This window comes from Lolium rigidum, chromosome 1, assembly GCF_022539505.1.
Source record: "Lolium rigidum isolate FL_2022 chromosome 1, APGP_CSIRO_Lrig_0.1, whole genome shotgun sequence".
NCBI classification, from domain to species: domain Eukaryota; kingdom Viridiplantae; phylum Streptophyta; class Magnoliopsida; order Poales; family Poaceae; genus Lolium; species Lolium rigidum.
The window spans coordinates 90231936-90250381 of NC_061508.1; the positions used below are offsets into that span (position 1 = coordinate 90231936).

At 45.9% G+C, this 18446-nt stretch overlaps 1 protein-coding gene and 1 long non-coding RNA gene across 2 annotated transcripts; both read left to right on the forward strand.

Moving 5' to 3' along the window:
• The first annotated feature begins 1684 nt into the window (after positions 1 to 1684).
• Positions 1685 to 2988, forward strand: LOC124677546 (serine/threonine-protein kinase UCN-like). The gene has a single exon (XM_047213532.1). It carries the CDS (start codon positions 1694 to 1696, stop codon positions 2954 to 2956), a length of 1263 nt encoding a protein of 420 aa, XP_047069488.1. The 5' UTR covers positions 1685 to 1693; the 3' UTR covers positions 2957 to 2988.
• A 2798-nt stretch (positions 2989 to 5786) lies between these two features.
• Positions 5787 to 6578, forward strand: LOC124677557. The gene is made up of 2 exons (XR_006994098.1): positions 5787 to 5884; positions 6234 to 6578. It is a non-coding gene; the product is annotated as an uncharacterized LOC124677557 (long non-coding RNA).
• The last annotated feature ends 11868 nt before the right edge of the window (positions 6579 to 18446 follow it).

The following is an 18446-nucleotide window of genomic DNA, read 5'->3' on the forward strand; positions in this document are numbered from 1 at the left end:
GTCTCATATAGGTAGAATATTCATTCAGTGGGAGGCGACGTTCCCGTCGACAGCGAGACGCCTGTGGTGACTTCGTCAATTTCAAGATCCAATCCGGGGATCCAAATCACTTCACTTACATCATTACCACCTATATGTAACCGACTTATATTAGAAACCATCTAGTTGTGAAGTATTTTGCTAAAAAATAAAAATTATCAAATGAAAAAAATAGCGACAATTTACAGGAAACCAAACAAACAAAAATTGATAAAAATCATTGGATCCAAATAAGGCTATAGGGAGTGGCAACAAAAATATCCTACCATCAGCAAACACATACTCCCTCCGGTCCATAATAAGTGTGGGGGGTTTAGTCCAAATTAGTAGATTTTTTGCATTTTGAAAATAAAATAAAAGTGATTTATATTTATTTTCAAGGATATATCCAATGAGATTTTCATGGCCATGGAGAGCTAGAAGCACATATTTACAAGACTATAATGTGGTGCTCAATGCATGTGGCCGTTACATGGAAATTTTAGCCTAAATAGGCTGAAGACGAAGAAAGAAAACACCGGTAGAATCAAGGAAATTGCTCTATACTAGTTGACTGGTTTTTGTTTTCGGACAGATCAGCTATTTTTTAATACAGCTAGTCTATTTTACCACATTTGTTAGCTTCTTAGGGCATGCACAATGGTGATAACTTAACAGTGTCGTGTAGGATAAAGGTTGAGACTGAGGAAATAAAATGTTTAAAAATACTTTCTTTAGGTTAGGGCGTATACAATGGTGATATCTTAACGGTGTCATCTAGGGTAAACGTTGAGATGGTGGAAATAGAAAGTTAGAAAAAAAACTTTTGCGTTTCCTTAGTTAAGAGATGATCTCTTAGCATGATCTCACACCACATATTTAGAATTTCTGGTTACTAGAGATAAGATTAAAAAGTAATCAATTGTACATCATGTTCTATTTCTACATCTATACATGGTAGAGTTAAGATAAGACGGTCTTATCAATCATTGCACATGCCATTAAGAGATGATCTCTTAGCACGATCTTTCTAACCACATATTTAGAATTTCTGGTTATTAGTGATAAGACTAGAAAGTAACATATTGTACATCATATTTCATTACTATATCTAGATTACGTGGCAGAATTAAGATAAGACGATTTTATCGACCATTGCATATGCCGTTATCTTCTAGCAAAGAGATACTCTCCGATTGCACATATGTTGCACATTTTAGAAAGATGCAACTGCTATTTTGTATTTTGTGCAATGTGTAACTGAATTCTTGTTGAAGCTTTGACTTAGATGTTTGGTTTATTCTGTAGATTTGATTTGAAATGAGTTGACTCTGTTTATTTTGTTGTATATTTTCACTTTAATCTACACCAGTTTCACAAAATGAGTAACTTTTAAAATGTGGCGCCTACTCATTGGTTTCCAAATTACCAAATTTGCCGACCATTTCTTTTTCAAGAAAAAAGATTGAGGAGAGCGACAATTTAAGCAGGGCACTGTGACCTTTTTCCCTCCCCCGCTAGGCTGCTGCTAGCTCGTCTTATATCTCGTCTCCAAACCATCCTCGATTCTCTCTCACCCATTGCCCCGAGCGCTCTCTCTATTCTTAGGAGAGCCCAAACTCCTTCCTCCCGACGTACAAACGCGCGCGCGCCCCCGTTCTTGCCGGCAACGCCCATGGAGGTCGACCTCGACCGTGCGCGCGCTCTGCGCGTCCTCGGCCGAGGCGCCATGGGCACCGTCTTCCTCGTCGCTGCCGACCCGTCGGGTCCCGGCTGCGGCGGCCGCTACGCTCTCAAGGTGTTTGACAAGCGCTCCAGTGCGTCCAAGCGCGACGCTGACCGACGCGCGCGGTGGGAGGTGACCCTGCTCTCCCGCCTCGCGCACCCGCACCTCCCGTCCCTCCTCGGCACCGCCGAGACGCCCGACCTCCTCGCCTGGGCCGTCCCTTACTGCCCTGGCGGCGACCTCAACGAGCTCCGCTACTCGCTCCCCGACCGCGTCTTCTCCCCGGCCGCCATACGCTTCTACATCGCCGAGACCATCTCGGCACTCGCCGACCTCCACGCCTCCGGCGTCGTCTACCGCGACCTCAAGCCCGAGAACGTGCTCCTCCGCGCTGACGGCCACGTGACACTCACCGACTTCGACCTCTCGCGCCTCCTCCCGGTCCCCACCTCCTCCGCGTCGACGTCGCCTCCTCCTCAGGCGCCACCCGTGTTCCACCGCAGGACGCGCACCTTCGCAGCTGGCCACCACGCCAAGCGCGAGCCCACCGTGTCCTCCGCGGCCTCAGCGCCGAAGCAGCAGCTCCAGAACCTGGTCCGGTTCCTGATGCGAAGCAACGGGGCCGCCCTCGAGCTGGCCAAGAAGACCAAGTCGGCGCGCGTGTCCCCCGTCAGCCGGAAGTTCGCCGCCTCCTCGGGCGCGGCGTGGGGCAAGTCGTACTCGTTCGTGGGCACGGAGGAGTACGTGGCGCCGGAGGTGGTGAGCGGCTACGGCCACGGGTTCGACGTCGACTGGTGGGCCGTGGGCGTGCTCGTCTACGAGATGGCCTTCGGCCGCACGCCCTTCAAGGGCAAGAACCGCAAGGAGACGTTCCGGAACGTGCTACACATGGAAATCGACTTCCCAGGGGACACCCAGCGCCGGATGCCGGAGCTCACGGACCTCATCTCGCGGCTGCTCGAGAGGGACCCGGCGAGGCGGCTGGGGTACGCCGGCGGCGCCGACGAGATCCGGGCGCACCCGTTCTTCGCCGGGATGGCGTGGGACATGCTCGCCGAGGTGACACGGCCGCCCTACATCCCGCCACCGGCGGAGGACGATGCCGCGGCTGCCGGCGAGGGTTTCGACGTGAGGGATTACTTCAAGAAGCTCCACCAGCCACCGCCCCCGGGGTCGGACACGTCGTCGTCGGACTTCTCGTCGGAGTTCTGACTCGGTGACTTGTATAGCTTACGTGGCCGGCCGTGCTGACGTGCTGTAACTCTTTAGCGTTTTGCTCCTCGGTAGATTTCTGTTTCGCGATGAAGACATCGGTGGTGCAGAACGGGGCGGTGGTGTAAATTGGGTGTAGTGCTGGTGGAGATGTGCAAACAGTTTTGAGAGGTGCACGTATTCTTGGTGTACTTCAACCAATGCTGCTCGATAAAGTGTTGCGCGATGATGAATTCACGAAGGGATTCTGATGCAAACTCTAGCTGTTGCTTCACGCTTTACAGTAATTGTTGCAAGCCCATCTCGTCTAAAATCGATTCACTGACTTAAAATCCAGTCAACAACTGTCTAGCATGCAACTCTTCTGTTTTCTGATTCTGCAGAAACACTTCAAATAGCTAGTCCAATTCTCGCACACAATTCGGTGAAGTTTATGTGTTCTAAATTCTGAACAGAAACTCCATAGGAAACTGTTTAAAGCTTATGGCAGGTATCTTAATTCGGGTTGGACGTATGGATGATTGATTTGATCGAGCTTGCTGTTTCGAGCTGTTGGCTGTTGAGAGTTGAAACCATGTGATGCACTGATTCCCTCTCACGGTTCTAGAATTTTCAAATCACGCACGCACGTCATGCGAATTTCAGTTGTGGATATTCGATTTATCTTTTGTATCCCGTACATGTATATGCACTCGATCCATTAATTCCAAGCTCGATCTGTGCACGGGTGAAGACCAATACTATGATTGACCTGATACCTTCTTGTACGTGTCCGCAGCTTATATTCTGTAAACTGCCGTGCACCTAATTCCCTTCACGATTTGGGTTAAGGCTCGTAAGAAACTAACAAATGAGAGGTTAAGGAAGGTTTCGGTTGGCGATTTGCTTGATCGCCGAAGAGTTAGCCAGCGCCGCTCATCGATCTGACGATCTCCACGATTAATTAATTTGGTGGGTGGTCTACGTGAGCTTGCAGCAACATGGCACATCGATCCTTAACACAAAGCTACTGATACGTACGATCGGAGTGTGGCCGGTGTTTAAATTGAACAAAGTTTCGTGTGTGGGCTCCGAATTGTCCCTAATCCTTTCGATATCATCAGCTGCTTAATTAATTCCCCAACATCAGCAAATTCATGGAGAGTGTTCATAGATTAGGGGACATGTGGGCTCGATTTGCACGCAAATTATGGGCTACTATAGTAGCATTTGGCTAAACCTACATTAACGGGGATGTCCCCACTCTCAGGAAGTAAGTAGAGTATGCATTGCGAGTTTGCGACACAACACGCCCGTACGTGTAGCAAAGCTCAATAGAAGTTGAAAGAAAATGTCTTTCTAATTCTGCGCTTGGGTTGTATGCTCCCACACTATGGGTTGGATTTTTATTGTTACTTCTACATATGCTCACTCTAGCAAAAAATTATATTTTAAAATGTCGAAAAAAGTTAGCAAAAAAATTTACATGTACATATTCATAATATATGTTCATTCATCAAGTTTCACGAAAAACCAATATTTTTTGTGGTCTATGTAAAAAAAGAGAAAAGCATTATTTTTAGCACTGAGTTTTATCTTTTTACGCACGTCACATGACAAATCAATTTTTTATGAAACAACTTTGTAAGCGTGTAGCACGAGAAGATGTACATGCGAATTGTTTGTTCCAATTTTTTTGAAATTCAAAATATGTGTAAGACGCATTTCAAAATAGAGGGAGCATATGCTCCCATGTTTCAAAACACCACTCCCGTAAGAGACCTTTTTTTACTTTTACTATATTAAGTGAAAGAGAGTTGGATGGTTTATTAGCAGGAAATCAGCCGAAAACGGTAAAAAAAACTCTCACTAACCATCATGAAACACAACCGTAGGGCCTTGTTTGGTACTAGCGGATTAGAGGGGAATCGCGGGGATTATCCCCGCCCATCCTCGAATCCCCGCAAATCCCTGGAGTGTCGTTTGGTAGTAGAGGTTTGGCCCAGTCAATCCCCGCCAAACCCCACCAATCCCCGGAAATTCCCGACCAAGGTCCACTTTTTGCCTATGAAAATATCCCGACCCCTATACTAGCGTTTTATCCCCGTCCCCGCTCACGTCTCGTCTCTCGTCTCTCCTAACCCTCTCGCGCGAACCCTACCTACCAGAGCGGCGGCGACGGTGAGGCGGCGCCGGTGAGGCGGCGACCGGACAGGCGGCCGACCGGAGCGGCGGCTCCGCGAGAGGCGGCAAGGGGAGCGGAGCGGCGGCTCCGCGAGAAGCGGCGAGGGGCGACCGGCAAGGAATTCATGGATCCCGCCGTTCTTGGAAGGTGACCGGCGGCATCACCTCTCGCCGTTCCCCGACGTACTCCAGTCCACTACTCTGTGGTAACCCCCCTCCCCCCAGCTCCCTTCTCTCTCTCCCTCTCTATTGCGTATGCCGGCCGATCGGTGCAGGAGCAGAGGAGGGTACTGGATTCACGGCTACTGGAGGTCCGCGACGCGATCGAGGAGAAGGAATACAACGAGGCTGCGCAGATCCGTCCATCAGCTGCGTTACTCCTTGTATCGGTGTGGAATTGGCCTGGAGCGATGCTACAGCGGAGAAGTTTACAGTCGATTCTTTCTTTCAACTCCTGCTAGCGTTCTGTAGTTGGTGTTATTCAGAAAATAACCATCTCCTTTTGTGCTAACCAAGTACATACATTCTTCTCTTGGACGATGATGCACCAATGCTACTAGGAAAGTGACATGTGAACCTGTAGTGACTATTGTGTTGCGCTTGCTTTTTATGCATATATTGACATGTACATTTGAATCTCCGGTAGGAGTAGTAATTTTGGTATGAATGTGAACTACGGATTGCAAAGATACAGCGGAGGAGTGTAATGATAGTTCCTTTGTTTTATTGGATTACGAATGCATGGGTGAAACTGAATTCTCTCAGGTTCTCTGAGTTCTGCAATGCTGCAACCAGTAGCTTTTTCATTATTTTAGCAGCACATCTATCCACTATTTTAATTTTGCATGAACAAATTTTCATCTTCATGTAGTAGAAGTAGCTACCAGAATTCAGTTATTAGCCGCTCCCTGTAGCTTTGTGACTCCCTGTAGTCACTTTGTTATTAGTAGTCACTTTGTTCCAGACATGCAAGTCACTGCCACTTCTACAATAGAATGATTATTTATATGTCAAGTTTAGTATTTTTTTTCCTTTTTGTATGATCCCCTTCATCCCTTTTCTTTCAGTATTCTGCTAAGCCAATACCTAATCCAACTCCTGGGTGATACTGCAGGATCTAGGGACGTGGAGGCTCTCAAATTTTTTTTGTGTTGAATGAAGCTGAGAAAGCAGGAGATGCAATGATTCAAGATGAGCTGTAGTGTGCTGGTAGCAGGCACATGCTGATAGACAATGATACTGTGCTCAAGCAACTTTCGAATACTGCTCGACCTATTTAATTTTTATTTGATGATTTGATCAAGTTGGCTTGTACTGTCTCCTGGCGTTTGTTGCTAACTTAAGCCATTTCATCTGGGTTAGTGCATTGAGTGAACTTTAGTATTTGGAATTATAGTTTCATGTATTAAAAATTGAATCTTTGCTACTGTATGTTGGTTTGCAATATTTTGTTCAATTTTCCCTTGCGCAGCAATCCCTTCCAGCCAAATGGCAGTTTTTAGGAGTAGGGATTAGGAATTAGTGGGGCTGGGGATTAGTGGGGATTGGGTGATGGGTGGGGATTCACCCAATCCCCAGCCAAATTATCCCCACTAATCCCCACTAATACCCCACTACCAAACAAGGCCTAGTGTGGGAGCATACAACCACCCTAGCTATCCACACAAGCTCCACACACACAACCAAAGCAGGGATTGCCGTTGAGATATCCCACCGGCATCGTCATCATCACTTTACATCGACTCCGACCTCCCCGAAGAAACAATCATCGAGGAGTACCTCGTCGTAGCAGCACTATGAAGTTCAAGCCGACATATACCAAACAGGTGACTTCTAGCGCATCGATAGACAACTCTGACTCTAGTGCAGACTCATAAGAATGAGAGGTTAAAGACGAAGATTTTGGTTGGCGATTTACTTCATCGAGGAACCGTTGGACAACACGGATCATCGATATGACGATCCTCACGATTAATTAAATTGGTGGGTGGTCTACGTGAGCTTGCAGCAACATGGAACACCAATTTTAGCACAAAGTTTTGTGTGTGGGATTTGAATTCTCGTTTTTTTTTGCAAAACTATGTACAGAAGCATATGGTCACAAATACATACATACATTTACTCTTATGAACGCGCGCCCACACACACATATGCTCCTAAGAGCATATCCGGGAGACTGTCCAAAAAACTGATCCGGCGGGTATTAAGATTGGCGAAATCAACAAGTGAATCATTATCGATGGGAACATCGTCTCACACTAAAAAATATTACGCCTTTGTAAGACACCAAAGTGTTAAACTTGGGATTTACTTTAGTGGCCTGGGCTGCTCTCCTAACCATCCAATCACATGTTGCTTCTCTCACTAAGTTTTTCTGATATCACCAGTTAGCTCAATTAATTCTCCAACATAAGCAAATTCATGGAAAGACTTAAGCCTGCTTATAGTGGGAGTTGTTGAAACAGTGAGCCCACTTTTAGTGGCCCATACTAAATTTCAGCTTTCCCTATAAATCTCAAAACTCATATAGTGGCGGCCTTGTGAGTTTGAGCTCAAGTTGGTGGCAGCTCACTAGGGAGTGGCAAGAGGTGGGAAGTTTAGTCCCACATGAAAAGTTGGGAGGAAGTTAGACCACCTTATAAGGTGGGTTGTTCCACCACTAGTAAGTGAGTAAGAATAGGAGTGGTTCACGCTCGCTCCTCCTCCTCCTCGCTCGCTCGTCTCGTCTCGACTCGACACGACACGACGCGCGCCACGCTCGTGGTGAGTGGATTGAGCCTCGAGCCGAGACTTTCCTTACTTTTTGCACCTCAGGAAAACAAATAGAGTCCTAGACGGACGCGTCACAATTAGTCGGTTCGGGTCGCTCCCGGACCGTGGGCTATCTGTAACCGACTCGATACGTGCGGGCGATGTGGGCGTGCCCCACGTTGCCTAGGGTTTCCTGAGCCTATATAATCTCTTGCCCGGCTACCGCAGAAATACGTCTAATACACGAGTTAGGGTTTCCACCTCTCTCTCTGCTTGCGCCGCCATCGTAGCCTACTCCATCCCACCCGCCGGCGTGCACCGGCGAACGGGAGAGCGGGTCTCCGGAACCGCTCGTCCTTGCCATCCTGTACGGGAGAGGGCGAATTAGGTTTTTGGGAAGCGCTCTGCGCGACTGCTCAAGCTCTTCATCACGGGTCGTCTTCCGTCCAAGTCGGGCGGTGCTTCCTACCGTCGTCTTCAACGCCGTCTACTTCGACCCGTCGTCCCCGTCGTCAACAATGTTACTGCTGCGACATCGTCTGCTACACCTTCACCGCCACCTCCACCAGATCGGTACGTGCGACATATCTCAATCTGTTTAGCGATGGATGTTGTACCGTTAGCCCTGCTACTGTTCATGTTGATAAATGCATCTAGTATGTTCGAGTTTCACATGTTAGTAGTTATTGTCGTCATGCTTAATATTCTGGAATTAATCATGGAAATTGTGCCTAATTCTCCAACAATCCAAAAACCTAATTGTAGGCAGTTTCCTGAGTTAACTATGGTTGGTTTTGCTGATGCACTGAGGCCGGATAAGTTTACCGGTGTGCACTTTAAGAGCTGGCAGATTAAGGCCACGCTCTGGCTTACTCATCTGAAAGTATTCCAAGTTAGTAATGGCTTACCTGAAGGAACTATATCTGAACAAGATCAGAACAAGTTCAAGGAAGACAATACTCTCTTCGTCGGATGCGTTCTGAGTATTCTTGTTGATCATCTATGTGATGTGTACATGCACATAGTAGACGGTAAAGAGCTCTGGGATGCACTGAATGCTAAATTCGGTGCAACCGATGCTGGCAGCGAATTGTACATCATGGAGAGCTGATGAGATACAAGCTCATGAGATACAGTGCATTGCGAAAGAGCTTGAACTCCTTAAGTGTGCCTTACCTGACAAGTTTGTGGCTGGATGCATCATCGCTAAGCTGCCCCCTTCATGGAGGAACTTTGCCACAACTCTCAAACACAAGAGATAGGAGGTATCAGTTGAAAATCTGATAGCATCTCTTGATGTTGAGGAGAAAGCTCGGGCTAAGGATACCACTGAGAAAGGAGAGGGTCAGTCTAGCGCCAACATGGTGCAGAAGAAACCCAACAGCAAGAATAAAGGGAATAACAAGCCCTCCTTCAATAAGACTATGAACACTACAACCTTCAAGAAGAAGAAGAAGATGATAAACAAAGCAGATCTGAGTTGCTTTACCTGTGGAGAGACTGGCCACTTTTCTAAGGACTGCCCAGAGGGCAGACCGCAAGAAAAAGGCGAGGCAAGTCAACACTGTGACCGCTAGCAATGCTGATGGGTACGGTAATCTCTTTATTGTTCTTTCGGTATTTCAATCTCCATGTTGGTGGATTGATACAGGTGCTAATGTTCATGTGTGTGCTGACATCTCCATGTTCACTTCTTACTAGGTCGCTCGGGATTCTTCCGTCTTGATGGGGAATGGGTCACATGCTTCTGTTCGTGGTGTTGGCATGGTAGATCTGAAGTTCACTTCGGGGAAGATCGTGCGACCGAGGAACGTGCGAGCATGTCCCTACTATGAACAAGAATCTCGTTAGCGGCTCCCTTCTATGCAGAGATGGGTTTAAGGTTGTTTTAGATTCGAATAAAGTAGTTGTTTCCAAGTTTGGACAATTTATTGGTAAAGGCTATGAGTGCAGAGGCTTGTTCCACTTTTCGCTTTCGGATTTTAGTAATAAGTCTGTGAACCATATTTGTGGCAATGTTAGTGATGATACCAGTGTTTGGCATTCTCGTTTATGTCACATTAATTTTGGTTTAATGTCTCGGCTATCCAGTTTGAGTTTAATTCCGAATTTCACCATTGTCAAAGGTTCTAAGTGCCATAGTTGTGTGCAATCAAAGCAACCTCGGAAGCCTCACAAGGCGACCGAGGAGAGAAACTTGGCACCTCTAGAACTCATACATTGTGATCTATGCGAGATGAATGGTGTGTTGACAAAAGGTGGAAAGATATATTTCATGACATTGATTGATGATGCGACTAGATTTTGCTATGTTTATTTGTTGCGAACCAAAGATGAAGCCTTAGACTACTTTAAAATTTATAAGGCAAGTTTAAAATCAACTAGAGAGAAAGATCAAGCGTCTTAGGTCGGATCGTGGTGGTGAATATTTTCCTAAGATCTTTGATGAATTCTATGAGGAACGTGACATTATTCATGAGAGGACGCCTCCCTATTCGCCCCAATCAAATGGGGTTGCCGAGAGGAAAAACCGCACACTGACTGACTTGGTGAATTCCATGTTAGCCACTGCTGGTTTATCAAAGGCATGGTGGGGGAGGCTTTGTTGACTTCATGTCATGTCCTAAATAGAGTTCCTAACAAGAATAAAGATAAAACCCCTTACGAGGAGTGGGCTGGGAGAAAACCATCACTTTCGTATTTGCGCACATGGGGATGTTTGGCGAAAGTCAATATTCCAATTACTAAGAAGCGCAAACTCGGACCAAAGACAGTGGATTGTATCTTTCTAGGTTTTTCTCCACGGAGTGTAGGCTATAGATTTTTAGTAGTTCAATCTGAGGTAGCAAATATGCATGTTGATACTATTATGGAATCTTGTGATGCAACATTTTTGAGAATATGTTTCCTATGAAAGATATGCATAGTATTGCTAGAATTTCTACTGAGATAATTCCTGAATCTAGTACATCTAATGAGTATTTTGAACAATCACATGAGAATGTTACTGAGAAGGATGACAATGAAGCTCCTAAACGGAGCAAGAGACGGAGGATTGAAAAAATCCTTTGGTGATGATTTCATTGTGTACCTTGTGGATGATACTCCCACGTCCATTGCAGAAGCATATGCATCTTCAGATGCAGATGACTGGAAAGAAGTTGTCCATAATGAGATGGACTCGATTCTTTCTAATGGAACTTGGGAGCTGTCAGAACGACCCCATGGATGCAAGCCTGTGGGCTGCAAATGGGTGTTCAAGAAGAAGCTAAGGCCTGATGGTACTATTGAGAAGTATAAGGCGCGGCTTGTAGCTAAAGGCTACACACAGAGAGAAGGCGAAGATTACTTCCACACCTATTCACTCGTCGCTAGACTTACCACCATTCGAGTACTATTGTCCATGGCTGCCTCCTATGGTCTTATCGTTCATCAAATGGAGTAAAGACAACGTTTCTTAATGGAGAGTTGGAAGAGGAAATCTATATGGATCAGCCTGATGGGTTTGTAGTAAAAGGTGAAGAAAGAAAGGTGTGCAAGTTGCTGAAATCTTTATATGGTCTGAAACAAGCACCTAAGCAATGGCATGAGAAGTTTGACGAACTTTAACGTCTGTAGGCTTTGTTGTCAATGAGGCCGACAAGTGCGTTTACTATCGCCATGGTGGGGGCGAAGGAGTTATACTGTGTTTGTACGTGGATGATATTCTGATATTTGGTACAAACATGAAAGTAATACACGAGGTCAAGTCTTTCTTGTCAAAGTGCTTTGATATGAAAGATCTGGGAGAAGCTAATGTGATTCTGAACATCAAGCTTATTAAGAACGAGAGTGGGATTACTCTAACGCAATCCCATTATGTTGAGAAGATCTTGAGCCGGTTCGGCTATATTGATAGCAAGTCTTCTCCAACACCTTATGATCCCAGTGTGACATTGCGCAAGAATCGGAGGATTGCCGTAGATCAATTGAGATATTCTCAGATCGTTGGCTCACTCATGTACTTAGCGAGTGCGACTAGACCCGACATCTCTTTTGCTGTTAGCAAGTTGAGTAAGTTCATGTCAAACCCGGGTACTGATCATTGGCATGCACTTGATAGGGTCATGCGCTACCTATGTGGTACAATGAGTTATGTGATTCACTATTCATGGCACCCAGCTGTGCTTGAAGGATATAGTGATTCGAATTGGATCTCAGATGTAGCTGATCTGTACGCCACAAGTGGGTATGTATTTACCTTTGGAGGTGGTGCAGTGTCATGGAGATCTTGCAAACAAACCATATTGACGAGGTCAACTATGGAAGCAGAACTTGCTGCTTTAGACACAACCACTGTTGAATCAGAATGGTTGCGTGAGCTCTTGATGGACTTGCCTGTGGTTGAAAAACCTGTTCCGACAATCCTTTTGAATTGTGACAATCAAATTGTAATTGTCAAAGTGAACAATTCTAAGGATAACGCGAAGTCATCAAGACACGTAAAGAGACGTTTGAAGTCTGTCAGAAAATTGCGAAACTCCGGAGTAATAACTGTTACGTATATTCAAACAGACAAAAACCTGGCAGATCCCTTTACAAAGGGACTATCACATAATGTGATAGAAAGTGCATCGAGGGAGATGGGTTTGAGACCCATTGATGTTACACCATAGCGGTAACCCAACCTTTGTGATCGGAGATCCCGTGAATTAGGACCTGGGAAGAACAAACTAGTGGTTTAATTGAGGAGAGTATTATGTAACCATCTCTATGTGAAGATGCACAACTCTCAATTGCTGTAAGGAAGGTTGGTGACAAGGGATTAACTTATCAATGCCTACAGGTTGTAGACTAGGGTTTAGTTGGAAGTAGAGGGCAAGTAGATCTCGAAGGTTTCAGCCGAAAAGTACTCGACGATTATGAAAACTAGGGTTTGGGAGACAATGATTCGATGCTTTCTTTGTCCCTCGACCCCCCCTTATATAGGAGGTGGAGCCGAGGGATTCGTATTGTACAAGTTACAAAGTCCGGGAAGGTTTCCAACTCATCCCATAAGATTACAAACATCATCTTCTAATACAACTTCTAACTTTCCTTAATATCAACTTGGGCTTCCGATTCTTCTTATTCTTCGAGTCGTGGGCCTTCAATAAACCCCGGGTACCATCTTCGGCAGGCCCATTGGGGATGCCTATGTCAGTAGCCCCCGAGATTTTGCTTGAATCGTAGAGTCAGGGAAAATCTCCACAGTTTATATTTACTCGACAACTTTAAACTTCTCTATATTTCTTCATATGAATTTCTATATTGTACAGGGATAATGGTAATTTGGGCTAGTTCACCTGACGGATCATGTACTAGTTAACTGCTCTAGTGGCAATCCGCAAAAACCTACTTCAAGATCACATCCCCGGACATGATCTCGGGATACTGGTGTAAACTTCGACAGGTGCCGCTTAAGGTCTTACCATTCTGTCGAGTCCCAGTTATATTTATCGGGTACCTAACGCGTCCGTTAGGATTTTTCTTCGTATCTGTTGATACGGATAAAAGTAGCAAACCGACGTCAGAGACGACGCCACGCCACTCAGAACGGATCTAGGGTCTTATCTTCGCAAAGTTTTGCGGCATTCAGAAATTGTTCGCAACTTTGGTGTTCTGAGAATATATTGTCGAGTGCTTATTCGGCTGTTGGAATGGCACATTTTATTGAGTCAACGGATGAATTATATTGCTCTCCCGATGGGAGTATATGTAGAGTTACTTTATAACTCGAAATATACTCTCTTGCTTTTCTATCTTTCCTTTTTTATAATTTCATCGGGCACGCGAACAGCGTTCCCGACGGGAGTAGCCCCCGAGGCTACAGCCAAGGACTTGTACTTGGGTGTAGGCTCCACGCCTTATGCCGCTATATTTTCTTTTTCTCCCGATATTTTTCAAATCTCTCGGGTGCGCGAACAACGCTCCCGATGGGAGTAGCCCCCGAGACTATGAACAAATATTTGTATTTGGTCATAGGCTCCCACCATTTCTATTTTGTCTTTCTCGAATTTTTCAATTTTTCCAAAGTAGCCCCCGAGCATTTGATCATAAACTTGTATTTGATCAAAAGCTCTCCAATATCTCTCGCTGTCGCCTTTTTTATGAAAATATTTAGTCGAAATTTTCCTTGCTGAAGTGACATCATTGCTGACGATAACCACGACCACTGTTCCTGGAAATCGCGAGATGTTCTCTCTCGCTGTCTTGCAGGCCCAAATTACGCATCATATTGACACATCGTGCAAGTGGGGGACACACGTCCTCCGCTTTTCCTGGCGCACGCACTGTAATGCCTGTAGGGTGAAATTACTTTCTTACCCCTGTTCCATGTGTACATCATCTACCGCACACTTTTTCGATCCAACGGTTCGCCGTTTCGCCGCACCTCTATTTAAGGTCTTCATCTTCTTCCTCCAGCACTTTCGCTCGCGCCGCTTCCCTGCTCTCTTCTGCAAAAAATCCCCTCTTGCGCTCCACAACTCCCTGAGCTCCTACACTCTCACATTGTGTTCCTGCGCCATTGTTGATGCCACCGCGCAGATTGACCAGGCACAGTACTCCTGAATCCAAGATGGCGTCCGTGGATCTTGGGAGCGCCGAGTGGGAGAGATCCAAAATCTCGACCCAAGACATCAACCTCCCGAAGAAACCGGGAATCAGCAAGAAACCGAAGGCGCTGTGCTTCCCGACGAAGAAAGCTACCCAACCCCTCCAATGGAGTATCGGGTTAGTTTCGTCGATCATCTTATCCGTGGCCTCTCTCGCCCCCATTCACCCTTTTCTTCGGGGGTTGCTTTTCGTTTATGGACTGCAACTTCATCACCTCACACCCAATTCTATCCTCCATATTTCCATTTTCATCACTCTTTGTGAATCCTTTCTCGGCGTCCGGCCCTAACTGGGCGTTGTGGAAGCGTATCTTTTCTGCCGCCGCAATGGCTCTGCCAATGTCGCCTATAACATAGGCGGCGTTGTTATTTCCGTTCGCCCCGATGTCGATTATTTCGATGTCAAATTCCCTGACTCTGTTCAAGGATGGCGCAAAAAATGGCTATACATTCACGAGGAAAATCATGGATGTGCTGAAGACAACATCCCTCCCTTTGACGGTGCCGAAAAAATCTACCGCCGCCGTTCCTGGGATGCAGAAGCTACCGAGGAAGAAAAAACAGCGACGGAAGCATTGATGACCCGCATCCGCGAGCTGCAAAACATCCGCGGCCAAGAACTATCGGGTATTCAGATCACAACTTATTTCCTTAGAATCAGAGTGCAGCCTCTACAGGCTCGCAAAAATCCCCTCTGGAAGTATGCTGGCGACAAGGATACGGATCGCCTGTCGGTGGATTTATCGGTCAAGGACTTAGAAAAGCTTGTCCGAAAAATTTCCTCCCTCAGCAAAAAAGATCCTGTCCCGTCTACTTGTCGAGTAAAACCATATAGCGCCGCCAATGCGCTCCCCAAGGTAACTTTTTATCGACTCTCTATTTTTGTTTGACAACTTGTGCATAACTCTTTTATTGACATCTCTCTTTGCTTTATGCAGGACCATCCATCTATTGTCTCTCTTCCTCCCCTTCCTGAAGGTGGGGAAGTCGAAGAACGAGCCATTATCGATGATGATAACCAAGATGCTCCTGGCGCTGATAGTGAACCCGCAGGTTCTCGAAAATCTGCGGGATCTTCTGAAAAGGAAGCTGAATCCGAGGGTACTACCTCGGCACACTCTCCTCCTCCTGCTGTTTCTCCAAAGAACAAAAGGAAGAGGACTGATGTCGAAGATTCCGGTACCTCCAAAGCCGAAGAAGCTGCTCCTTCACGTCGGAAGGCAGCTTTCGATCCATACCTGGAAGCCCTCGTCAGTTCGTAAGTCATTTTTTCTTTATTATTGTTTTGCTACTTGAAGATCTTTGGCTATTTTGCTTCTTATCTTGTCGCCATTTCATCGTAGTGATGACGAGGAAGAAATACCAGCTCTTGATGCGACTGCTCGAACGAGTACGTCGCATACTCTAGTTGTTTCTGAGGTGCGCATTGAAGGAGAGGAATCTTCGCCTCCTCAACAAAACACCGACGCACCTACTCCTCCTGCAAGCCCTCTTGTCCCTTCGCCAAAAAGGGCGAGAGTTGAATCAATCATACGGACCTACCCCGCAATTGGGTAGCTCTTCGACTCCTCTTCTGGATGATGTAAGTCCTTGAATACTTTCTGATGCTATCGATGTTTTTCTCTGTTTACTTATTTTTATTTTGTGCTGTCGCACTTTTTGTTCCCTACCGACACTTTCTTTCTCTATCTTTCTTTTAACAGCCTTTGATTAAGGAGTTCATCCGCTTCGGTGCCCAATTTGTTGGGTACCGTGACTATGCTAGCAGAGCTGAAGGTAATATCTTGCTGCTTCTCTTTACCCTTGCCTTCTCACTTCTTTCTTGTCGATGTTTTTAACTAGCTTCATCTTTCTTGACAGAAAAACTAGCGGAAGCCAATGAGCGTGCCAACACACTTGCTCAAAAATTAGAGCAAAGTGAAGAGGCTCGTAAAAAGGCCGAATCAGATGCTAGTCAAGCTAGGGCAGAGGCTGACAAGGCCAAGGCCGACGCTGCTGGTGTCGAAGATCTTAAGAAGAAGCTTCATGATGCCGAGACTTCGCTGAGCGAGCATATAGCCGCACAATCTGCTCGCGAGGAAGCGATTATCAAACGCCTAAGGTCGCAAAACCGTCGCTTTGTCAGTAAGTATCTGAACCACTCCGCATTCTTTGTACTTTCTTTCCTGCACTCGTTTGTTGATCAATACATTTTTGTCTTGACAGGTAAAACATCTCAGGAATTTGAACTTGAAGATCCCGACAATGATCCTCTTCTCGACGCCCTTTCGTTCCTTGAGTTTCATGGAACAGAAGCACGCGAGGGCATTGAGCAAGCGAAAGCAGGACTGTCGCGACTCTTCCCCTATTTCTTTCCGAAGAAAGAGGAACCCGCAACTTTCCTTGCTCTTGCCAAGTGCTTTAATCCACCAGAAGATCTTGGACTGAAGGTACGCCAAGAAAATATGAAGGTCGCTGTTGAAAGCACTGTCGCCCTTGTTGCCGACAGCCAACAGAATATCGACTGGACCAAAGTTGGCGACACACAGGAGATGGAAACCGCGAAGTGGCGATCATTGATCAGGGCTGCGAAGCCCAACACAAAGAAGGTCCTCGCTTATCTTGGATTCGCGCCTACTCCTGCTCCTAGCTCGTCCAAGCCGGAGGTCTAGTAGAATGCCTTATCTTTTTATTTTTTTTATTTTCATGTTTCTTCTGAAATTGTCGCCACAGTAGCTTTGGCGGCAACTGTCGTAGTAATTCTTTTGAAGACTCCATCTGTAATATCTATGTAAATGTCCCGAAAATCAATGGAATTCTATTTTGCGTGATCATTGATATTGGAATTTTCTTTTCCAGTTGATATTTGATAACTACTCCGCGAGTCCTCATCTTGCCGATACCTTTCCTGCTTCCTCCTTCTCGAAGAAAACACTTGTCGCTGATGATCTTGTCGAAGGTTCTTCGAGTAGACACTCCTCACAAGATTTGCAAGAACTTTGCCAACAACTTCAGTCCATGAAAAAGCAAACTCTTGCGATGATGGAGCAATCTCGCAAAGCATCCGAAAAGGAAAAGACTGCTCTTCAACAGGCTAAAGAAGCCATAACTGCCAAGGAAGCTGCTATTTCAGAAGCTGAAAAAGCAACTACTCGAGAAAATTTTATGCTTGATTTGATGATTGAAGCCAGTGCAGATATGTCAGGTATGCTCTTGCAAACCGAAATTCCCGTTTTCTCGCTACCTCCTTGTTCAAGATTCTTATGTTGTCACCAATCTAGGCTCCTTTATCGACGCTGCTGCTCGAAGATGAAAGGGTGAATGCGAGGACAAATCTTCTCGTCAACCTTTCTCTTGACCATGGTTCTTTATTCTCGGGCCACTCCCGAGCGGACCCGACAAATTGTTAGGTTTCAAGACCGTGCGTGTCGAGTTCGCGAGTTCCTTGATTTCTGCACCGGGACATTGACTTTGGTTTACAAGACGCTCGTTTCCTCGAAACGAGGCACCCGACACTATTCTTGGGTTGTTGGAGAAGTTTCAAGATGCTCCTCGTATCCATCACTTTGTACGAGCTCAACTATCTGCTGGTGCCAGGTTTGCAATGATGATGATCAAAATCTGCTATCCCAAGTTTGACATGAGCCAAATTGTTACCAAGTGCCTAGCCAAGATGGCGAAGAGGAAGAGGGATGTCGACAGAAATTGATGATTATGTGACCCCTGTGGCCGAAGATATGATGGATGAACTTCTTCGGATGGACTCTGAATTCTTCGAAAGGGGCAGTTATGCTGAACATAGTACTCGCACTGCAAATACTGGAAGGATGACCATAGATAATATATTGAGCCGGAATTGATTTTCCTGTCTTTTTTCTTCAAATATGGCGCCCTGTATTGTTGCAAACATATACTATATTGTACAGCTTTAAAAATATTTCTATTTTTTTTTCAAGCCCCCG

What these genes read in the sequence shown, in the direction of transcription:
- LOC124677546 (XM_047213532.1), top strand. Translation starts at nt 1,694, where the DNA reads ATGGAGGTCGACCTCGACCGTGCGCGCGCTCTGCGCGTCCTCGGCCGA.